Here is a 24509-nt window from a genome sequence, read left to right as displayed (position 1 = left end):
AACCTAAAAGCCAGTAGGTTAGAAATCAAGTACATTTAACATCTACTAGTACATAAATATAATCAAACATATTTAAAACTCTGAATTAGCTAAAGAAAAATTTGTATGCAATTAACAGCATATATAAGTAATGTAAGAAAACAGAAATCACTGTACAGTTGAACATGTTTTTAGAAACAACCAAAAAGCCCAAATGAGAAATTCTGGAGTTATTGTTTGATCCTTGTTTTAATTTGACTCAAAATTTGTAGTTGCTTATATGCCACAAAGGCTAGATGTCCCCTCTTTGAACCAATTCTAAATCATAAGGAAAAGCTTCACAAGGTTGGTAGTGTTAACTCATGCTCATTTGAAGTAGTGCTTATATAGCAATACCAGAATGTTTATTTTCCCAAATATTTATATTCAAATATCTCACCTTTATTTTAATGATTCTAAATATATTTATGGTTGGCTTATTTATCATAGTAAAGTGACCTTCAGGCTCATCAGTATTTTTTCAATAAGTTCAATTTTCATTTTAGGGAATACAAACAGTGAAGATTTAGAATTATGTAATATGCCATCATATTTTTGTATGCACTATTTACTAAAAGAAAACACTTATGAGATAGCTAAAATAAAGTTATAATTACAAATTGAAAGTAAAAATAGCGAACAGCAACTCATATGAATTCAAATAATATCCATTTTTATATGTACATTATAACTTTGTATCTTAGATTTGCATATTTAATTTTGTTTTGAATAAAATATTATATCAATATTTTGGATGATCCCAATTAAACAATTGTTTTGACTTTTATTAGACACAGTTCCAAATACTTACATGCTGATAATGATTCAAATATATATTGTTAGGATATTAAAATTAAATAATATTAAAAACCAATTTCAAAGTGTCAAGGATATAATTTCTTTTGATCTTAAAGATAGTGAAATAAAAGATACAAATTATCTGCTCTTTAGATTGGTGCAGTCTAGAAGACCATATGTAGGCATAGAAGACACAGTAATAAATATGTTATATATAAAGGTCCTGAAGGATCACATCCACTATGATGCTTTTTCTAACTCAGGTCATTGTATCAACACAGGTATTTTTAGAGAATCATAACGAATAACACTTCCTTTTTTTTTTTTTTTTTTTGGTCAAAGTATCACATGACACGACCATTGCAGAAAGGTTCACTGAATATGCCACAGTTACAAGTTGTCATCTTTCTTTAAGTTTTACCATTGAATCATATCCTTATGGTTTAAACACAATTTCTATTATTGTTTTTAAAGGTAAGGTTTGTATTAAATTCAATAATTTTGCTTAAGTTTTTGTAAAAACTTAAAATGAATATGATAAAGCAATAGTAGTCTTGAAAGTAAACACATCTTAAAACTAAAAATATACTAAAATTGTTTATAATTTTATATAATTTAAACAAATTTTAAAGTTAAATATATTTGCTTATATTCTACTCTTCCAAGCCCTTCCCAAACCTTTCCTCTTACTTACCCACCGAGTTTACATTTTTCTCAGTGAAAAATCAAACACCCAGTACAGTTGTAAACCTACCCAAACCTAGAAAACAAAATAAAATCACCCCTCTCCAAATAAACTACCAATTTAAACAAATAAATACACACACAAATATGAAGTCCACTACATATTTGTCAACTAACACTGAACATAAGAAAATGAGCCCTCTTATAAAGTGGCTAATATATCTAGTGCCCTATGTGAGAAAATGGATTTTTCCTTTTCCAGCAAGAATAAGTGACAGTTTAGTTGTTACCGTATTGCCTATGTATTCAACTATCATTAATTTATAAAATAACAGCAAAGTAATGTTATGTTATGCTATGTTATTTTATCTTATGTTATATTATGTTATGTTTTGTTACAAGACTAAAGTCAGACAAGACAAACCAACAGAAGGAAAGGAGCCCAAAGAAAGTAACAAGAATCAGAAGCCCACTTATTCCAGTTCTCAGGAATCTCATTAAAACACTGAACTGGAAGCAGTACTATATATGCAGAAGACCAGCTACATTTTATGTTCTTTTATGCTTCTCATTTTACTATCAACGAATGCTTAACTACACATATATTGTGACAAACCCTAAATCACATTTAGTTCCATATTAAATTACATTTTTAGTAGTTAAGACCATGTCTTGAATATATGAATTAAAAATTAGGGAAATGAAAAGCATTAAAATGACTGTTAAATAATGACACTGCCTGAGTTTAAATTAGTACATACACAAAAGTTCGTTGTGATTTTATATTTTAAAGATTAGGAGAATGCTTATGGCTAAAGTGGAAATCAAAATGTCTGGATGTATCTTAACTGATTTCAGTGGACATGAACCAAGATAGTAGAGGAAATTTCACATGACCATACCCATAGATAAAAAGCTACAATTTTCTATTATATTGCTGTGAAGAAATTTCATGTTCAAGTTAACTTACAAAGCAAGCATTTAGATTGTGGTTTGACTTGAGTTCTAGAGGTTTATTCCCTATTCATGATAGTGGGAGTACGGCAGCAAGCAGGCATGAAGGTAAGTATGTTACTGAGGCAGTAGATAAAAGCTGTATCCTGATCTGCAAACAGGAAACAAAGAGTACAAGACTAGACCTGCCATGGCTTTTGAAAACTTAAAGCCTATGCTGAGCTTTTAACAAGGTCATACTTCTTTTAAGAAGGTCACAAGCACAAATGCTTCCTAAACAGACTGCCAACTCACATGTATATCTTCCATTGCTATATTTCTTCCAAAAAGGTCACATCTTTGAACCTTTCTTAAATAGTCCATATGTTGGATCTGAATATTCGATATATATGGGTCTTTGTTGGCCATTATTATTTGAAAGATGACAGCTGTTCAAAAACTGTTTAGTCCTGAAGACATACAAACATGAGTAATACTGACTGAATATATCACATTTTGTGATTGTATAAATAAAAAGTATGAATATTATATAATGCAAATTATATATAGTAAACATTATATATACATGTATATAATACATGTGTATTTATGTAATAGTAATTTTAAATGTTAGGGATTTGAGAGTAGCTATGAGAGAGCCAGGAGAAGTTGTATCCAAGAAAGAATGTTTCAATCATATAAATACATAGCATTCATGTATAAAAACTCCAAAACTATTTTAAATTAAAGAACATTAATAAAACAATAAAATAAATATTATCTTGAACAGTGAGAACATGAAATGAAAATGTGTTTTGAGAGATTAAATATTACACATGTCTATTAACAAGAGAATATAGAACAGACTAGGGGAGTCTAAGATTTTATTCAGTAAGGACCTATATCTGAACATACCTTTCCTTCTTCATACACAGCTCAATGTTGGGACCTTATCTACTGCCTGGAACATATGAAAGGCCAATTATACTGAAATATTTGACTAAATATCCCTTAAATTCAGTTCTCACAGTAATTTGTTGTTCTACAAAGATTGGTTGGTATAAACACTTTATAATCTAGACACCAATAACAAGAGACTGGCTATTAAAAGAATAGTGTGAGTTATCTCCCTCTAGAGTGTCATCATTCAAGGTCCATCTCTGGAGAAATTAAGAACCAGAATTAATATATATTCCCCAGTGGTTATCTGATGTGTAATGTATCCCATGTGAGGATTCCTCATTCTTTTTAAAGTGTAGACCTTCTAAAACCATGTTACAAGTACTAAAATATATTTGAAAAATTTAAGATATATACTAAAGCAATTTTCTAAAAGAATATTTTTCTCAAAAGTAAAGAATTTAAGAGAAGTATAAACTGAAAACTTTATAACTCTCATTGACATCTACCAAATAGGCCTACGTTGTATGAGGGAGTTGCAAAATCATTTTACTTGGGAAACTTTACACCAGAACTGAATAAACCCAGCTTTCTTCCCAACCAATGCATAATAATATAAATATTTTAAATGATTCACAAGTATTCCCCAACAAAACTAATAAGAGAAAATTAGGATGAGATGTGGGAACTGGGATAACAATAAAGGCAGATGCCACCAAGAGCCACTGAATCTCAATAAAGAAGCTGATTACATCCCAAGAGAAGAATGATGTGTTCACCCCTTCCTGTTTCAAGAATAACAATAAGAAGATTATTGGAAAATGAAACAACATTCAGTATGCACTCTGATTCATAAAAAGAGTATAAACCTATCCAAAAAGAAAAGGAAGTAAATACACTTATATAAATATATAGAAATACAATATATAAATAATTCTTTGCTCCTATATTTATATCACATTCACACCAGAAAATATTACATACATACACACACGCACACACACACACACACACACACACACACATATAATTTTAGAATTTTCTCAAAATATTCTTTTACAAAATTACTTCAGTAGATATCTTAAAATTTTCAAATGTGTGTGTGTGTGTGTGTGTGTGTGTGTGTGTGTGTGTGTGTGTCAGATATGGGGCACACATTCAATATAATTCCAGGTTTGAATCTAAAAATACTTAAGTAACTTTATGCTATGTCTTTTAAATGATTATATACTTGCAATAATTTTATGACTGGTAACACTTGAAGTTGCTTATAGTCCTTCCTCATACTCCAATCAATAAGAATGGCAAAAATACTCTTTGTTCAGAAGAAATTTCTTTTTTCCAGGAATGTACTCTTGGCAATATTTCCAAGCTATTGGTCATAGAGTTCAGTATGGCCACAAGGATGGTATAAAACAATGATGATACTTTTCCTTGGTCTAAAGAGATGAATTACAGTAATGGCTGAGGAACATGAATGTTGGCAATCAAAAAAAAAAAAAAAAAAAAGACAGCAGCAGACAAACTATGGGACCTGTGGGTGTTTAAGGCTGTGGATCTGTACTCAGTAGATGGAGTGTGGAGTATGGTGACACGGTGAATGATAACAGCTAAGAATTATCAAATATGAGGCAATGAAATTAAATGCATTACACAATAACTCACTTATAAAATCACTGTAACAAGAGAGTTCTAGCAATGAAAGTGGATCACAGAAATAATGGCTTATTATATCAGCCTTAAAGAAAAAGTACTCAAAAGAAGGTGTAAGAGGTGGCACTAAGTGGGTACCATATACACAGTTACCATCCAAGAACATGCTTGATAGGACATGGATACATTGTAAAGTAAAAGGGTTAGTGACTACCTCCATGACAATCATATGCCATTGCAATGATCAGATGATATACTGAGAAGGCAAAAGCACAGAGACAGAACTGAACTATGCATTCTGACTAATGGATGATATTCTTCTGTGTCACAAATTTCACCAGCATCGTAGGAGTAGTGATGACAGACTGAAATTAGTCAATAAAGAACAGAGTGCTGAGTAAATGAAATATACATGTGTGTAGTTAAGAATTTAATTGATTAAGGGGATCTTCTCCCTCTAAGGTCAGACCAGGCAGACCTCTGCTACATGTGTGCGGTAGGAGAAGCTCTTAATTCTAGAGAGTCTTCAGGCCCCAAGGAAGGAGCAGACCTGGTAGATGCTGACTATGGCCCTCTTGGAGGCAAGGAGGAGATGAGGAATAGGATGAGGTACTTTGGGAAGGGGGGATCGAGGCAGGGGCGATGACTGGAATGTAAATAAATAAAATAACTTTTAAAAAGGAAAAATTGCAAAGGATAAAAAAGGAATGTAAAAAAGTTCTCAGCTAGGGGAGAAATTTCTATACAGTTTGGGTTAATTTGTTCCTTCATTTTGATAATATTTTTGGTTATGAAACATATGCATGTAGCAGGCTGGTGTTCACAAACCAACTTTTCTATATGTGTTTTTCTTCCTATAATCAGCCTTACTAGCAAGGCCGGTACAGAAAATATAGACAAGGAAGCTTATAACATCATACTAGAAAGGTACAATAAATTTAGCAACCTGGAAAAAGGTTGAGATAACTTCAAGTTAGCAAGGAGAGACAAATGGAGTTTCAGAGATCCAAAACCTGTCATGGTTCTTTGGTGAAATAGAAGAAAGTGAAATTAAGATGGTATAGAGGCATGCAGCTGCAGCAGAAGTTGCAGGTTCCAGCTGTGGTCTCCAAGTCCTGCCCCTTCACTATCACCACCTGAGAATAGACTGACCCCTAGAGTGGCAACAGACAAGCCAGTTGTAGGAAGCAGGGAAAGAAATGCTATGCTTGTTAAAGGAACAATTGGCAAGCAGCAGCAGAGAACATGCACAGTGTTGCAGATTTACAGCTCTGGTATGAGTAAGTAATTAGGATTCTTGGATTTTGAGAAGATGGCCTCAAATTTAAATTAAATGAGCTATTCATTCTACTGATATATTTGAATTAATTTTATATCCAGCCACTTTGTTGAAGATGTTTATCAGATGGAGAAATTCCCTGGTAGAACTTTTGGGGTCACTTATATATATTATCATATCATCTGCAAATAGTGATACCTTTATTTCTTCTTTGCCAATTTGTATCCCCTTGATCTCTTTTTGTGTTCTTTATTGTTCTAGCTAGAACGTAGACTACTGTATTGAATAGAGAAAGGGAGAGTGGGCATCCTTGTCCCTGACATTGGGATAGCTTTAAGTATGTTACCATTTAATTTGATATTTGCTGTTAGTTTGCAGTAAATTGATTTTATTATGTTTAGGTATGGGCCTTAAATTCCTGATATCTCCAATACTTTTAACATGAAGAGATGTTGTATTTTGTCAAATGATTTTTCTGCACCTAAGGAGATGATCATGTGATTTTTTTGTAGTTTGTTTATATAGTGGATTTCATTAATGGATTTTCATATTAAACCAACCTTGCATCCCTGGGCTGAAGCCTATTTCATTGTGGTGAATGATGGTTTTGATGTGTTCTTGAATTCGGGTTACAAGAATTCTATTGAGTATTTTTGTATTGACATTCATCAGTGAGATTGTTCTGAAGTTCTCTTTTTTGGTTGGGTCCTGGTGTTGTTTAGGTATCAGAGTACTTGTGGCTTCATAAAATGAGTTAGGTAGTATTCCTTCTCTTTTGATTTTATGCAATTGTTTGAGTAAAATTGGTATCAGGTCTTCTTTGAAGGTCTGGTCGAATTGTGGACTAAATCTATCTGGCCCTGGAATTTTTTTTTTTTTGATTGGGAGGTTTTTAACAACATATTTTATTTCCTTGTGTGATATGGGTCTATTTAGATAGTTTATCTGCTCTTGATTTAACTTCAGTATGTGGTTGGTATCTGTCTAGAAACCCATCCATTTCATCTAGATTTTCCAATTTTGTTGAGTACAGTCTTTTATAGTAGGATCCAATGATTTTTTAATTTCTGCCATTTCTGTTGTTCTGTTTCCTTTTTCATTTCTGATTTTGTTAATTTGGATACTGCCTCTGGGCCTTTGAGTTAGTTTGGCTAAGGGTTTATCTAGCTTGTTGATTCTCTCAGAGAACCAGCTTCTGGTTTTGTTAATTCTTTGTATTGTTTCTCTTTGTTTCTATTTGACTATTTCCTGCTTCTACTCCTTTTGGGTGAGTTTGCTTCAGTTTGTTCTAGAGCTCTCAGGTGTGCTGTTAAGTTTTCAGTGTAAGATCTCTCCAGTTTCTTTACCAGGGCACTTAGTGCTTAGTGAAATTTCCTCTTAGCACTGCTTTTATTGTGTTCCATAAGTTTGGGTATGATGTGTCAATATTTTCATTAAATTTCAGAAAGTCTTTAATTTCTTCCTTGACAAAGTTATCATTGAGTATGGAATTGTTCAATTTCCACCAGTATGTGGGCTTTCTGTTATTTTTGATGTTATTGAAGACAAGTCTGAGGACATGTTGATCTGAGAGGAAACAAGTGAGTATTTTAATCTTCTTATATAAGTTGAGAGTTGTCTTGTTACCAATTACATGGTCAGGTAACACAAATGGTAGTTCAGGCTACTAAACCCAGCAAAACTCCAAATCAGCCTACATGGAAAACACAAAATATCCCAGGACAAAACCAAATTCAAACAATATCTATCTATCAATCCAGCTCTACAAAGGATTCTATAAAGAAAACTCCAACACAAGGAAGGTACCTGTACCAAAGGAAGGACAAGTTATTAAGCATCCAAAGGACAAGTTTTGGAGTAAGTACCCATGAGATGCTGAGAAGAAGGTATATTCTTTTGTTTTAGGGTGAAATGTTCTGTAGATATCTGTTAAATCCATTTGGTTCATAACCTCTTAGTTTCATTCTATCTCTCTTTAGTTTCTGTTTCAATGACATGTCCAATGGTGAGAGTGTGGTGTTGAAGTCTCCACTATTATTGTGTGGGGTTCAATGTATGTTATGAGCTTTAGTAAAGTTTCTTTTATGAATGTGGTTGCCCTTGCATTTGAGATATAGATGTTCATAATTGAGATTTTTCTCTTGGTGGATTTTAACCTTGATGCAAATAAAGTGCCCTTTTGCATCATGCTTTATAAATTTTGGTTGAAAGTTTATCTTATTGGATATTAGAATGGCAACTCCTGCTTGTTTCCTGGGACCATTTTCTTGGAAGGCCTTTTTCTATCCTTTTACTCTAAAGCAGTGTCTGTCTTTATTATTCAGGTGTATTTCTTGTATGTAGCAAAATTCTAGATCTTGTTTGTATATTCAGTCTGTTAGCTTATGTCTTTTTATAGTTGAGTTGAGTCCATTCATATTGAGAGATATTAAAGAGAGATGACTGCTGGTCCCTGATATGTTTGTATTTGCAGGTGGCTTTTTGTGCTTGTGGTTCACTCCTTTTGGCCTTGTTGTGAGATGCTTAATAACTTGTCCTTTCTTTGGTGGAGGTACCTTCCTTGTGTTGGAGTTTTCTTTCTAGAATCCTTTGTAGAGCTGGATTGATATTGTTTGAATTTGGTTTTGTCCTGGGATATTTTGTGTTTTCCATGTAGGCTGATTTGGAGTTTTGCAGGGTCTAGTAGCTTGAACTACCATTGTGTTCTCGTAGGGTCTGTATGACCTCTGACCAGGTTTTCTGGCTTTAATATTCTCTGTTGACAAGTCTGGTGTGATTCCGATAGGTTTACCATTTTATGTTATTTGGCCCCTTCCCCTTGCAACTTTTAATATTCTTTTTTGTTCTGTGTATTTAGTCTTCTGATTATTATGTGATGAAAAGATATTCTTTTCCAGTCTCATTTATTGTTCTATAGGCTTCTTATACCTTTATGGCCATCTCTTTCTTTAGGTTAGGGAAATTTTCTTCTATAATTTGTAGAAGATATTTTCATGTCCTATGAGCTGGAAATCGTCATCCTCCTCTATTCTGATTATTCTTAGAATTGGTCTTTTCATTGTGTCCTGAATTTCCTAGATACTTTGGGTTAGTAGTTTTTTATGTTTTGAATTTTCTTTGATTGTTGTGTCAATTTCTTCTACACCTCAGAGTCTCTCTTCTATTTCCTATATGCTCTTGGTGAGGCCGTGATTCCACCTTAAACCAAACAGAATGGCTATGATCAAAACCACAAGTGACAACACATGTTAGAGAGGATGCAGAGAGAGAGGAACACTCTTCCATTGCTGGTGGACTGGGACAACGAATCTGGAAATCAATCTGTAGCTTTCTCAGAAAATTGGAAATAGATATACCTGAAGACCCAGCTATACCACTCTTGTGATTATACCCAAAAGATGCCCCACCATGCCACAGGAGCACATGTTCCACTATGTTCATAGCAGCCTTATTCATGATAGTCAAAAGCTGGGCATAACCTAGATGTCTCAAGACAGGAGAATGGATACAGAAAACATGGTTCATTTATACAATGGAATACTACTCAGCTATTAAGAATGAGGATATCCTGAGCTTGGCTGTCCTGACAAATGGCTGGAACTAGGAAATATCAACGTGAGTGATGTAACACAGACCAAAAAGGACATGCATGGTATATACTCACTAACACGTGGGATTTAGCCAAAATATCCAAGATATAGTCCATAGAACTCAAAAAGGTCAACAAGCTGAAGTGCCCAATTGAGGATACCTTAGTCCCACTTGTGAGGGAGAAGAAAGCAACCACAGGGGGCAGAGAAGGATCTGGGAGGGAAAGAGGATTAGGGCAGAAGAGGGGAACATGATCTGATATTGGATGAGAGAAAAGGATTGAAGCTTGAGGGCCAGCATAAGAATGGAAACATGCAACCTCAGGAGATAAGAGGTTGGCGGAACCCTCTAGAATGCACAAGAGACATGGGAGGTGAGAGATGCTCAGAACTCAAAGGGAAGAACCTTAGATAAATTGCTAGACATTAGGGAGAGGGAGCTTAGAAAGCCCAACTCCAGCAGGAAGACAGGGCATCAAATGAGTGAGAGGGGGGCATCCAACAGTCACAACTCTCACCCATAAGTGTTTCCATCTGAAAGAACTGTAGGGATGGAAATGGATAGGAGCCTGAGGGAAAAAAGATCCAGTGACAGGTCCAAAGTGGGATCCATCTCAAGGGGAGGGAGATACAAATGCCTGACATTATTACTGAGGCTGTGGAGCATTCATAAAAAGGGTCCTAGCATGACTCCATTCTGGAAGATGAAACAAGCAGCTGAAAGAATCAGATTAATTATTTGCACCCAACCAATGGACAGAAGTGACTGATCCATGCTGTTGAATTAGAGAAAGCTGAATGAATCTTAAGAGAATGGTGACCCTGTAGGAAGACCAGCAATTTCAATTAATCTGGACAACAGATATCTCTAAAACACTGGACCTCCAACCAGGCAGCATATAGCAGCTGATATGAGGTCCCCAACACACATACAGCATAGGACTACCTGGTCTGTGTTCATTCAGAGATGAGGCATTTAACCCTCAAGAGATTGGCAGCCCCAGATAGTTTAGAGGTTGGGGGGGGTATACAGGGACATCCACTTGGAGATGGGGATGAGGAGGAAGTACAGGATGTGGAATACTCAGAGGGTGGGCAGGAGTAGGGGGATAAAATTTGGAGTGTAGGAAAAGTAATTAATTCATTAATTAAAAAGTTATATAAGCTAACATAAATTATACAAGTTAAATATAAATTGTATTTATTAAATATAGTTTATATTCATTAGTATATACTATATACACTAAATATAAGTCATATACATTAAACACTTTTGTAACAAGGAATTAATAGAGCTGAAATAAATATGCAAGGTTTTCCCACTATTCTAAACAGGTAGACTGATAGGAAAGATGAGGAATATGGGCAACAGCAGCTCTGGATTCCCATTCATTTTTCAGAGAATTAGAAATTCTGGAAAAGAAGAATTGTGGAAAGAAACTACCACATAGCAGCACTTTATATACTTTTTACTTATATTTTTAAGAGTGGTTATCAATTGTATCCAGTGTCTTACAACCTATGATTTGTGTTTCAAGAATATCTCCTATCTTGTTCACAATAGTTTCTTCAGTGTAGTGAAAAATTGTGTGTGTGTGTGTGTGTGTGTGTGTGTGTGTGTATGTGTGTTAAAATAGAAACAGGGTCCACAAGAAAAGAATTTGCACTAAAAGTTATGAACAGGACAACTGTGTATCTTAACACTTTAGTTCTGTTCTTTAATTTAAGGTAGAGCAATCAGAAAGCAAACAGGAAAATGTCATTTTTAGATATGAATGGATATTATAAATATAAATGAGTTTATAGAAAACTCAGAATCTGATAACAATATCTATTAGAAATCAAAAACAATCCAAAATTATAAGAATACATGATTCTCAGAAAAGCTTGACTAGAATTTCACAAACTACATATGGGACAACAGCCTTAGTTTTTCTATAGGTCTGTGGTGTACCTTTAAACCAGGCACAATATTCCCTCTAGTATTATATTGTTTCATTCAGGACTGTCTTAGCTATCCAGGATACTTTGCACTTCCTTTTAAATTTTAAGAATGCTTTCTAATTCTCTATGAAATATCACGGGGATTGGTACTATATTGAAAATGTAAATGTGTTGGGGAGGATGCTCATTTACAGAAGTTCACGATCATGGGCATCTTTGAACCTTTAATGCTTTCTTTGATTTCTTTTCTCAAAGATTTTAATATTTTGCCACAGAGAATTTTACTTTCTTGACTGGGTTTATATCCTTGGTGGAAGTCATTGTTTGGTTATTTTTTATTTATTTTTTTTTAGGGTCTACTGCCTCTCATACATGAGGGTTTGGCCACATTTATTACACCCAACATTATTTGACACTTGTAAAGTGAACCATAACTCCAACAAGAAAGCTAGTAGCTTTTTCCATAACATTCATGGTGCTCTTGTTCCTGTGGGAATATCTCGCATGACTGCTCTGCAGTTTAGCTTGCAAAGCTCACAGATGCTTATGATTTTTGATGGCTTTTTTTCCTTTGAGCTGTGAGTCATATTATACTCCTCTTTATTTTTATTTTTTTCAATATATTTTTTATTTACATTTCAAATGATTTCCCCTTTCTGGACCCCAACTCCCCAAAAGTCACTTAAGCCCCCTTCCCTCACCCTGTTCTCCCATCCACCCCTTCCCACTTCCCTGTTGTGGTTTTGCCCTATACTGCTACACTGAGTCTTTCCAGAACCAGGGGCCACTCCTCCGTTCTTCTTGTACTTCACTTGATGTCTGGAGTTTGTTTTGGTTATTCCAATTTTCTAGACTAATATCCACTTATTAGTGAGTGCAAACCATGATTGATCTTTTGAGATTGGGTTACATCACTTAGTATGATGTTATCCAGCTCCATCCATTTGTCTAAGAATTTCATGAATTCATTGTTTCTAATGGCTGAATAGTACTCCATTGTGTATATATACCACATTTTTTGCATCCATTCTTCCGTTGAGGGATACCTGTGTTCTTTCCAGCTTCTGGCTATTATAAATAGGGCTGCTATGAACATAGTGGAGCACGTATCCTTATTACCTTTTGGAAAATCCTCTGGGCATATGCCCAGGAGTGGTTTAGCAGGATCCTCTGGAAGTGACATATCCAGTTTTCTGAGGAACCTCCAGAATGATTTCCAGAGTAGTTGTACTAATTTGCAACCCCACCAGCAGTGGAGGAGTGTTCCTCTTTCCCCACATCCTTGCCAACACCTGCTGTCTCCTGAATTTTTAATCTTAGCCATTCTGACTGGTGTAAGGTGAAATCTCAGGGTTGTTTTGATTTGCATTTCCCTAATGACTAATGAAGTTGAGCATTTTTTAAAATGCTTCTCAGCCATCCAAAGTTCTTCAGGTGAAAATTATTTGTTTAGCTCTGTACCCCATTTTTAAATAGGGTTATTTGGCTTTCTGGGGTCTAATTTCTTGAGTTCTTTGTACATATTGGATATTAGCCCTCTGTCTGATGTAGGGTTGATAAAGATCTTTACCCAATTTGTTGGTTGCAGATTTGTCCTTTTGATGTTGTCCTTTGCCTTACAGAAACTTTGTAATTTTATGAGGTCCCATTTGTCAATTGTTGATTTTAGAGCATATGCTATTGGTTTTCTGTTCAGGTACTTTCCCCCATACCGATGTCCTCAAGCGTCTTCCCTGGTTTCTTTTCTATTAGCTTCAGAGTGTCTGGCTTTATGTGGAGGTCCTTGATCCATTTGGAGTTGAGCTTAGTACGAGGAGATAAGGCTGGATCAATTTGCATTCTTCTGCATGCTGACCTCCAGCTGAACCAGCACCATTTGTTGAAAAGGCTGTCTTTTTTTTCATTGGATGTTTTCAGCTCCTTTGTCAAGGATCAAGTGGCCATAGGTGTGTGGGTTCATTTCTGGATCTTCAATCCTGTTCCATTGATCCGCCTGCCTGTCACTGTACCAATACCATGCAGTTTTTAACACTATTGCTCTGTAGTATTGTTTGAGGTCAGGGATACTGATTCCCCCAGAATTTCTTTTGTTGTTGAGAATAATTTTAGCTATCCTGGGTTTTTTGTTATTCCAGATGAATTTGAGAATTGCTCTTTCTAACTCTATGAAGAACTGAGTTGGGATTTTCATGGGTATTGAGTTGAATCTGTATATTGCTTTTGGCAAAATGGCCATTTTAACTATATTAATCCTGCCAATCCATGAGCATGGGATATTTTTCCATTTTTTGAGGTCTTCTTCCATTTCCTTCTTCAGAGTCTTAAAGTTCTTGTCATACAGATCTTTCACATGTTTAGTAAGAGTCACCCCAAGGTACTTTATACTGTTTGTGGCTATTGAGAAGGGTGTCATTTCCCTAATTTCTTTCTCAATCTGCTTATCCTTTGAGTATAGGAAGGATACTGATTTGCTTGTGTTGATTTTATAACCTGCCACTTTGCTGAAGTTGTTTATCAGCTACAAGACAGACCTCAACAAATATAATAAGACTGAACTAATTCCATTCCTCCTATCAGATCACTATTGAATAAGAGTGGTCTTTAATAGCAATAAAACCAACAGAAAGCCCACATACACATGGATGCTGAACAATACTCAATGAAACCTTGGCAAAAGAAGAAATAAAGAAAGAAATCAAATACTTTTTAGAATTTAACAAAAATTAAGGCACAACATACCCAAATCTATGGGACTCAATGAAAGAAAGCAGTGCTAAGAAGAAAACTCATATCCCTGAGTGCCTTCAAAAATAAATGGAAAAGAGCATACACTAGCATCTTAAGGGCACATGTGAAAGCTCTGGAATAAAAAGATGCTAATTCACCCAGGGGCAGAAGAAGACAAAATCATCAAACTCAGGGCTGAAATCCATCAAGTGGAAACAAAGAGAATGATACAAAGAATCAAAGAATCAACGAATACAGGAGCTGGTTCTTTGAGAAAATCAACAAGAAAGACAAACCCTTAGCCAGACTGACCAAAAGGCACAGAGAAAGTATCGAAATTAAGAAAATTAGAAATGAAAAGGGGAATATAACAACAGAAACAGAGGAAATTCAAAATATCATCAGATCCTACTAGAAAAGCCTATACTCAATACAACTGGAGAATCTGGAGGAAAAGGACAATTTCCTAGACAGATAACAAATACCAAAATTAAATCAGGACCAAATAGATCATCTAAGCATTCCCATAACTCCTAAAGAAATAGAAAGGGTCATAGAAAGTCTTCCAACCAAAAAAAGCACAGGACCAGATGGTTTCAGTGCAGAATTCTATCAGACCTTCAAAGAAGACTTAACACCAATACTCTTCAAACTATTCTACAAAATAGAAACAGTAGGAACACTACCCAACTCCTTCTATGAAGCCACAATTATGCTGATAGCAAAACCACACAAAGATCCAACAAAGAAAGAGAACTTCAGACCAATTTCCCTTATGAACATCGATGCAAAAATACTCAATAAAATTCTTGCCAACCGAATCCAAGAACACATCAAAATGATCATCCACCATGATCAACTAGGCTTTAGCCCAGGGATGCAGGGTTGGTTCAATATACGGAAATCCGTCAATGCAATCCACTACATAAACAAACTCAAAGAAAAAAACCACATGGTCATTTCATTGGATGCTGGAAAAGCATTCGACAAAATTCAGCATCCTTTCATGCTTAAAGCCTTGGAAAGAACAGGAATTCAAGGCCCATACCTAAACATAGCAAAAGCAATATACAGCAAAGTGGTAGCCAGCATCAAACTAAATGGAGAGAAACTTGAAGCAATCCCAGTAAAATCAGGGACTAGACATGGCTGCCCCCTTTCTCCTTATCTTTTCAATAGTGTACTTGAAGTACTAGCTTGGGCAATTAAACAAAGGGAATTCAAAGGGATACAAATTGCAAAGGAAGAAGTCAAACTATCATTATTTGCAGATGATATGATAGTTTACCTAAGTGATCCAAAAAACTCTACTAGAGAACTCCTACAGTTGATGGCTTTTTTAATATTATCTTTTATTCAATACATTCTTTATTTACATTTCAAGTGATTTTCCCTTTCCTAGATCCCTCTCCCCTTAAAGTCCCATAAGCTCTCTCCCCTCCCCCTGTTCCTCAATCCACCCCTTCTGGGCATTCCCCTACACTGCTGCACTGAGCCTTTCTAGGACCAGGGGCCACTCCTTCTTTCTTCTTGGGTATCATTTGATATGGGCATTGTGTCTTGGGTCATATTTCAACTCACACCAGTCAGAATGGCTAAAATCAAAAACTCAGGAGAAAACAGGTGCTGGCGTGGATGTGGAGAAAGAGGAACACTCCTCCAGTGCTGTTAAGGTTGCAAGTTGGTACTACCATTTTGGAAGTCAGTCTGGCGATTCCTCAGAAAACTGGAAATGATATTTCAAGAGGACCCTGGTATATCATTCCTGGGCATGTACCCAGAGGATTCCTCAGCATGTAATAAGGATACATGCTCCACTATGTTCATAGCAACCCTATTTATAATAGTCAGAAGCTGGAAAGAACTGAGATGTCCCTCAATGGTGGAATGGATACAGAAAATGTGATATATATATATACACAATGGAGTACTATTCAGCCATTAGAAACAATGAATTCATGAAATTCTTAGACCAATGGATGGAACTGGAGAACACCATCCTATGAAGTAACCCAGTCTCAAAAGAACACTCATGGAATGCACTCACTGATAAATGGATATTAGTCTAGAAGTTTGTTTAGTTTTTATGTTGTAATGAGTTTGATTCTTTCTATAATGTTGTTTCCAGTTTGTTTGATATTATTATACAGAAAGGGTTTGAAATTTTGTGGTATGATTCTTCATCAATTCGAAAATCTTTCTGGTATAGTCTTCAGGATTTTTATATGTAATATCATTTAATCTATAAACAAAACATATTTTTAAATCTTTTTCATCTCTTTTATTTCTTTCTTGTCTTTAACAGCTGCAGCTAGGACCTGAAGGAATATATTGATAAGCCTGGAGACAGTAGATTGCCCTGTATTGTTCCTTACTTTTTTTTCTATTTTTATATTAACTATACCTTTCTGAGAATTACATACAAGACTATCCTTTTTACATTATTTCCAGCCTTCCTTCTCCACATGACAATTCTACCTATAGTCTCCTACTTTCTCTAAAATTTATGACTTTTAAAAATTATTGAAGACAAAAGGACATCCTCTTTGGAATTATGATTATTGGTTGCTTCTGAAGCCTTATAAGTGTTTGCATCTTTTCATCCTTGTGCTTTTCATTATTTTCCCAGCCCTCTTTTTCCTTTCTAATCATTCTTTACAATTTTGTAGTGAATTTTTTCCTGTTTCTTCTTTCTCTTTTCCTCACTGTCCTGAGATATTATCATGTCATTTTCCCTGTTTCATAGTTGCTCTTTCTAGTCTGCTGGTGGCTGAAAATGTCCCTCAGATCTTTCTCTTGTTGTTCATCTTTGTGTGGTGAGGATTTTTCTATTGGGACTTCATCCAGTTTTTCTGCCATATCTTCTAATTTTTCAGTAACACTTTGTTTTGTCTCTTTCTGGATTCTTTCTCTTTTTGAAGCTAACACTTCACTGCTTGGCATATTTTTATTAGCAGATTCTGTTTTGATCGTATGATTTTGGCTTTTTTCTTTGTTATTATACCTAATGCATTTGGCACATATAGGTGATGTCATCATAAGAAGCCATAACAGGAATTGGTTAGGACTTTCTTGATATGCTTCCATATGGAATAAAAACAGCATCTACCAAACTCAAAATGTTTCACAAACATGCCAAGATACAGTGACAAAATCTAGTGATTTTTGTAGATGGCAACCGGAGAAGTTGATAACAAGAAAAATGTGTACTTTATTGGGAACATTAAAGCTGTCAAACAAAAAGACCCAAAATATTCTATAGTTCAAATAAAGGCTTAAAGATACAAACTAGAAAGCCACCTACCTGCCTAATAATCAGCAGAAAACTAATGGAAGCTAGTTCTTCCATCTGTTCTACTCAGAGTGTTAGCAGTCTTGTCTGCGTTTATGAGAAGATTATAGACTTAGTCATATGAATCACATCTATCATAAAGACCACTCCTGGTAGGAACAAACAAAATTCAATGGCTTCTCTGACACCTCACCTATGTCCTCAGATATCTGTGGACCATAAGAAAAGAGACAAACCTGTTTTTGCCCTTTAACAAAGGTTTGTCCTACCTTCACATAAACTGGAAGAGCAACTAATATTGAATATTGAACACCCTGTTGTTCCAGGGTGGCATTTGAAGGAAAGAAAAATATAGTGAAGTGTAAATCCTGTGGGGCCCTGAAGTTTGATTGTCTTCTACTCTGTATTAAAACTCCCAAGGCTGAAATTCAAAATTTTCTCTTTTATACTTGAACCTAACAAAAGAAATGCCTGTCTTTAAAAAAAAAAAAGATAGAAAAATAAACAAACAAACAAAAAACTTTTCAACAGCCAACTTGAGAAATTGTTAATATCATTTTCTTCTATAATGAGAATTTTAAGAAAAATAGTTTCTATTTTCCTTGGGGGGGGGGGGAAGTTGCTGTGGTTATGGCCATAAGCAATTGGAACCCTAATTTCTGCCCAAGGCAGGGGAAGAACGGTTCCTCCTGCCTTCTGGCTGAAGAATGTTGACTGCTGCTACCTCTGTGTCAAGGTATAGAACTCTTGGATCTTCCAGGACCATGTCTATCTGAATGCTACTACACTTTCCCACCATGATGATAATGGACTGAACCTAAAACTGTAAGCCAGCCCCAAACTAAATGTTTTCCTTTGTAAGAGTTGGCTTGGTCATGGTATTGCTTCACAGAAATGGAAACCCAAAGTAAGACCATGGTTAAGAAAAATTAATAAAAAATGAAATTGAGAGAGAGAGAGAGAGAGAGAGAGAGAGAGAGAGAGAGAGAGAGAGAGAGAGAGAGAGATCGGGTGGGATAAATAGAGGGTTTAAGAGGAAGAAATGGTGTAGACTTAATCTGAAAAGTAAAGAAAGACGTTTATGAAGATTTAAAGACAAATTTTCTTCTAGTTCCCAAGCATTATATGATGTGATATTTAGAGAAAAATGCAAATAAACAGAACTAAAATCATAATTTCCATTCTTTTTAAAACTTTGTTTTATCACTGTATTAGATTTTAATATGATTATAAATTTGATGGCCATTTATGTGTTTGCTATTTTTACATTTAGCTATATATTACTTTTATATTTATCATTAAAAACCACTTAACACCTTTTTACACTAACATTCATGTGTAAAAATTGCACAATGCCTTGTAGGAGTGAATAAAAATATTCAACCAGTGATGTAAAAAGCCTCAAAAAGTCCCAGATTGTAAGACACAAGAATTTTTATTCTACATAACTGCCTTTTTTCAAGTTTAACTATCTTCTTTCCATCACTTGCTTCTGAATTATAAAGAATTAGCTTTGACAGTATGAAAAGGGATAACCTAACCTCTCTTTTAAGTCATTAGTCTTTATTGCTAATAAATCTGGTATCTAAAGTTACTTGTCTCTCTCCCAAAATAATAGTTATGAAGATTTTACATACTGTCCAGAGACAGGAGTCTGATTAGAAAGTATAGTGATAATGATCTCCCACAAGAATCTCATCGCTCAAGTTTTGATTCTAGTAAAATCAACATCCAAAATCATTTTCCCCATGATTCTTAATTCTGAAAAGTAGGAAAGTGATAGAATTCTAGATTCTTGTAAAAGAAAAATATGATACTGTAAAAGCATATGATACTGTAAAAATCATAAAGCACTGGATATTCTGAAGATTTAAAGATCAAGGCAATTGGTGTTACCTAAGGTAAATTCAGGTAAAAGGGAAAAGAATAAACAGAAAAGATATAGTATTTGGGCTTTTGACATTTATTGACATCTGTCATATATAACTAGATAGTATGACAGATGCAGAAAATTATTTTATTTGGAAAAGTTTACCCAAGGATTAAATAAAAGTAGTTTTAATTCATATCCAAGTTATTAAAAGTGATAAACTATATGTCTTTCTTATTCATTTCTATTATTGAAGCTTTACATTTCATTAGATTTTTTGAGAATTTCATACCACATTTTTGGAAGATACTCACATCCTCTATTCACTCCATTCAGGTCTATCTCCTTCCCAATCTGCACAACTTTGTACTGTCTTTCCTTTTTACCTGCTCATGTCAATTCCACTTTTCCTGGCCCACACATTCTTAGCCGTTTGACATTCCACTGGAGAACAGTTGATTTATCTAGGTCTATATACTTAAAGAAAAGTGACCATCTATCTCTAATAAAATATCTACTGCCAATAGCTCCTTATCTGTAAGTATAACTTCATGCTATCTTCTGCTTTTCATGTTGGGATTTGATTTGGTTTGGGCTTGTAAACATCTTATACATTCTGTCACATCTTTCCAAACTGTGAATGATGCAATACCAACTTTAAAAACATATCATCCATTTTCATTCTACCTCTATTCATAATAGATAGAAATGGAAATGGCCTAAATGATTATAACTGACAAACTGAAAATTAAAAACGTAGTGTTACACACAGTGGAGTTCTACTTAGATCTAAAGAAAATATATTGAAATTTGAAAGTGTTGAGTAAAGTGACTCAGAGACAGAAAGACTAACACGACATGCCCTCATCCCTTGTCCTTACTGGGGATACCTAAATCTAAATCCTCACCTATGAGTATAAAATCTAGAGTTACTACAGAAACCAGTACAATCAAAAGGATGATGAGGAGTATCTATTCTAGGGAGTGGAAGAGCAGACTACAGGTGCTAAAGAGGCAGAAATAAAGTAAACTGAGGGTGTATTAAATTGGGGTGGGGAAAAAAGAAATATAGGAGAAATAAGGGAAAAGGATAAAGGCCAATGAAGATGTTTGAAAAGTAATGGGGAAATATATTAAGTTTACTTTAAATCATACATACATACATACATACATACATACACTCACAAACATCCCAAAGTATTATATGCTACTGGTATTGTGTTGTGGATGTTTCTGTGTTGCTTGTATTTTACATTAAATCTAATCTGCTCTTCCAGGAAAGGCTGTCAGGAATGAGGAATGAGTCATGTACTCAGGTAGCTTCTTGTGAACCAATCCCTAATGAATAAAGGAGAGAATTCCTGGACAAGTAGGCAGGAGTTCTATGGTGGATGGAGGAAGAGAGGAATCAGGAGACAGTGAGGTCCTTTTAGAACAGAGACAGCCTATGGGTAAGATGTAGCTGCTAGAGTTGTGGTATCAGGGCAGATCCACAAGGAATTACCACTGGAGGAATCAGATTTTAATAAGACTTAGAAGATTAGGTTTTACTTGTTGTGTCCAGAGATTGAGTTATTATTGTTTCTGAACTAAGTTGGTATTGTATTTTCCTTCATACAGAGGCTTGTCTTGGTTCAAGAGAGAAAGGTACCATCAACAAATCATGGTTTTGCCAATGTGTATCACAAAGGCAGTGGGGGATTTGAAGCACAGGGTTGATGTGTTATCGACGAGCCAGTGGGAACATAACAAGCTGGGTCAAGAGATTTTAGAGCACTGAATCAGAATTTCTACAAGATAAAAACAGGTTAGCCATTGCCCACCAATGCATGGCCAGCCAGGCCACTGAATCAGAGTTGGAGGCACAGCACAGAAACATAATTTTGAATATTAAAAATTTATGTTTAATATTTCCCAAAATATGATTGCTCTTAGTTCTTTCCTGAATTTGAATGTAAATCTCTATTGCTAAAGACACAACAGGATTCAAACATAGGACTTGCATGAGCAGAACTGGATTGGATCTATAAAGCTACTCCCTAAGGAACAGTGCTATATATGTTGCCAAGAAAGTAAAACAATTAATAGTTGTACTCAACCATAACATCCACATAACAATGCAATAATAGCCAGCAAGTCAAGCTATTCAGGTATAATAATAGCAGTTAACTCATGATAGTTACCATTAACTATCAAATTGTACTTAAAGCCTGCACAATAGGAGAAAAATTCATGTCAGATTCTGTAAAGTTAGTCAAATACTAGTTCCTTGTGAGGTCATGGAACCTAGAAAAAAAATCTAATAGTGATGATTCCCCATGTAGTATAATCTCTATTTGCAAACTTAGTACTTGCTGTGTCACTGACAGATAACTGTAACCCTTTTCACAGCAGATGAAGGCCATTACAGAACTCCATAACTTGTCTAAATAGAACAATTGACGGTGGCTGAAAAGCCAGAATTAATCTATCTATAATACAACACTACCACTTAAGGCTCAAGGGGAGCATTTTAGATGTGGAGGAAACAATATTCTAAGAGCCAGAGTAAAAGGAAGTCTGTGGTAAGAGAGTGTCTTCTATGTATGACAGGAAAGTGGCACTGTAAATCTCAACATGAGTCAAAATGCTAACAGTTGATAGAACATCAGGTGAACACACTCCTACATATTTAAATATAGAAATTCATAATTACTTATAACAAATCAGTCTTATTATTATGCCTCTCTCTGTCTTTATCTATCATTATCTATCTATCATCTGTCTATCTATCAATATACCTATCTATGATATTAAGAAATAAATTTTTAAAAAAAGAGGAACATATAAGTGGTTAGAGAAATATGATGAAAATGTAACAATGACAGCACTTACATATAAAATTCTCAAAATGAATTAAAAAGAAAAATATCAATTTTATTATATCTAACAATAAAGTTTATTATTTTTAAAGTAATGTTTATGAAATATGAAGAAAAAGTATACACAACATGAATAGCTATCCATTATGGGAATATGGATTCATGTCATGTTTTCTATTTACTCATATTTTGATTTGTGAAATACATGAGATGATATAAGCATAGAAAATTGCATTTGTAGTGAATTTTGCTCTAATAAATAATCCTCACATTACTTCTGTTTACATGAATATTTTTCTTTCAAAGATTTTCTTCAAGGCAACACTAACATCTTTATTCCTCAGGCTGTAGATCAAGGGGTTCAGCATGGGCACAACGATTGTATAAAACACAGAGGACACTTTCCCTTGGTCCATAGAGCTGACTGACGATGGTTGCAAGTACATGAATGCTAAAGATCCAAAGAAGATAGAAACAGCCAAGATGTGAGAACTACAAGTACTGAAGGCTTTGGACCTGCCCTCAGTGGAGCGAATGCGGAGGATGCTGGCTATGATGAAGATGTAGGAAGTAATAATGGTCAGCATTGGGACACAGATGTTCAGGGTACCAAAAAATAGAATCAACATTTCATTAATATAGGTATTAGAGCATGCAAGCTTCAAGAGGGGAAGTAGGTCACAGAAATAGTGATTGATCACATCTAATTTACAGAACTGAATCTTAATCATGAAGCCTGTGTGAACTAATGCACAGAACACACCAAAAATATACACACCAAAAATAAGGGAAGTGTAAATCTGATAGGACATGGTTGCATTGTAAAGCAAGGGGTTACAGATGGCAACGTAGCGGTCATATGCCATTGCAGCTAATGTGTAGCACTCTGCAACACCAAAGATGAGGAAGCAGCAGAGCTGAGTCATACATGCAGGGTAGGAGATGAGATTCTTCTCTGTTATAAAGTTCACCAGCATTTTAGGGGTAACAACAGTGGACTGACAGAAATCAATGAAAGACAGACTACTGAGGAAATAGTACATGGGTGTGTGCAGGTGGGAACTGAGTCCAATCAATGTGATCATGGCCAGATTTCCCACCACAGTGAACACATAGAATCCTATGAAGAGGAGAAATAGGGGCAGCTGGAGTTCTGATTTCTCTGAGAGCCCAGCCAAGAAGAACTCAGTCACTTTGCAATGATTTCCTGCTGCCATGTCCTCCATTTAGTTCCTGAAAGATTAAAATGTTTGTAAGGGTTCTTTTCTATGTTCTCTATGCTCCCACCTAATTTTTTCTGCTTTAGAATACCTCTAATGCATAAATAAAATATACACTTTATAATTAAGTTTAAAACATTTTTAATACTTGAACACATTTCATATAAAATATCACTGAGTTCAAGGTTTGAAAAGTTTTGTGAGTTCAAAACAGTATTTCTATGTTGACACTTACAGTGGGTATGCGTGTGTAAAATTACCTGCCTTTCATAATGAACTGTCTTTCCCCCAAAACAGTGAATTATCACCCAAAATCTAATATGTTTAAGAGATCCACAGAGGTGTTACTTTCAGACATTTCAATTTTTCTCTAATTCTTGACATATATTAATTCTTGAAATTTTCATATGGGTAAAATAAATTAGCATTTGAAATAAGCATTGCATTTGGTACTGGATACAGGGTGCTACTAGAAAGCAGTTTGTAGTATGGGAACCAGACCTTGAGAAGAATAGACCATCAGTAATGGTTAGTGAGGCCCAAAAGGCAAAGTGCCCATATTCCCTCCCAGTCATTTACCAATGACATCCTTGACTACTACAATGTATGTTTTGTTTGCTTACTGTGTAAAGAAATAAGTATTACTGGCATCTTATCACTCAGATTTGTTGTGTGTGTTCTTAGTTTCTATTGACATTCTCTCAAACAAAATTAATCATCAATTTCTAAATATTAAAAAT

The 24509-nt window shown here is 35.0% G+C and overlaps 1 protein-coding gene across 1 annotated transcript; it reads right to left on the bottom strand.

Moving 5' to 3' along the window:
* Window positions 1-22830: 22830 nt before the first annotated feature.
* LOC127689987 (olfactory receptor 1537-like) lies at window positions 22831-23775 on the bottom strand. Its single transcript, XM_052189558.1, has one exon. It carries the CDS (start codon window positions 23773-23775, stop codon window positions 22831-22833), a length of 945 nt encoding a protein of 314 aa, XP_052045518.1.
* Window positions 23776-24509: the final 734 nt, after the last annotated feature.

This window comes from Apodemus sylvaticus, chromosome 7 (genome assembly GCF_947179515.1).
Source record: "Apodemus sylvaticus chromosome 7, mApoSyl1.1, whole genome shotgun sequence".
Lineage (NCBI taxonomy): Eukaryota > Metazoa > Chordata > Mammalia > Rodentia > Muridae > Apodemus > Apodemus sylvaticus.
Note: the sequence above shows the minus strand (reverse complement) of the source record. Positions and strands in the feature narration are given on the sequence as shown.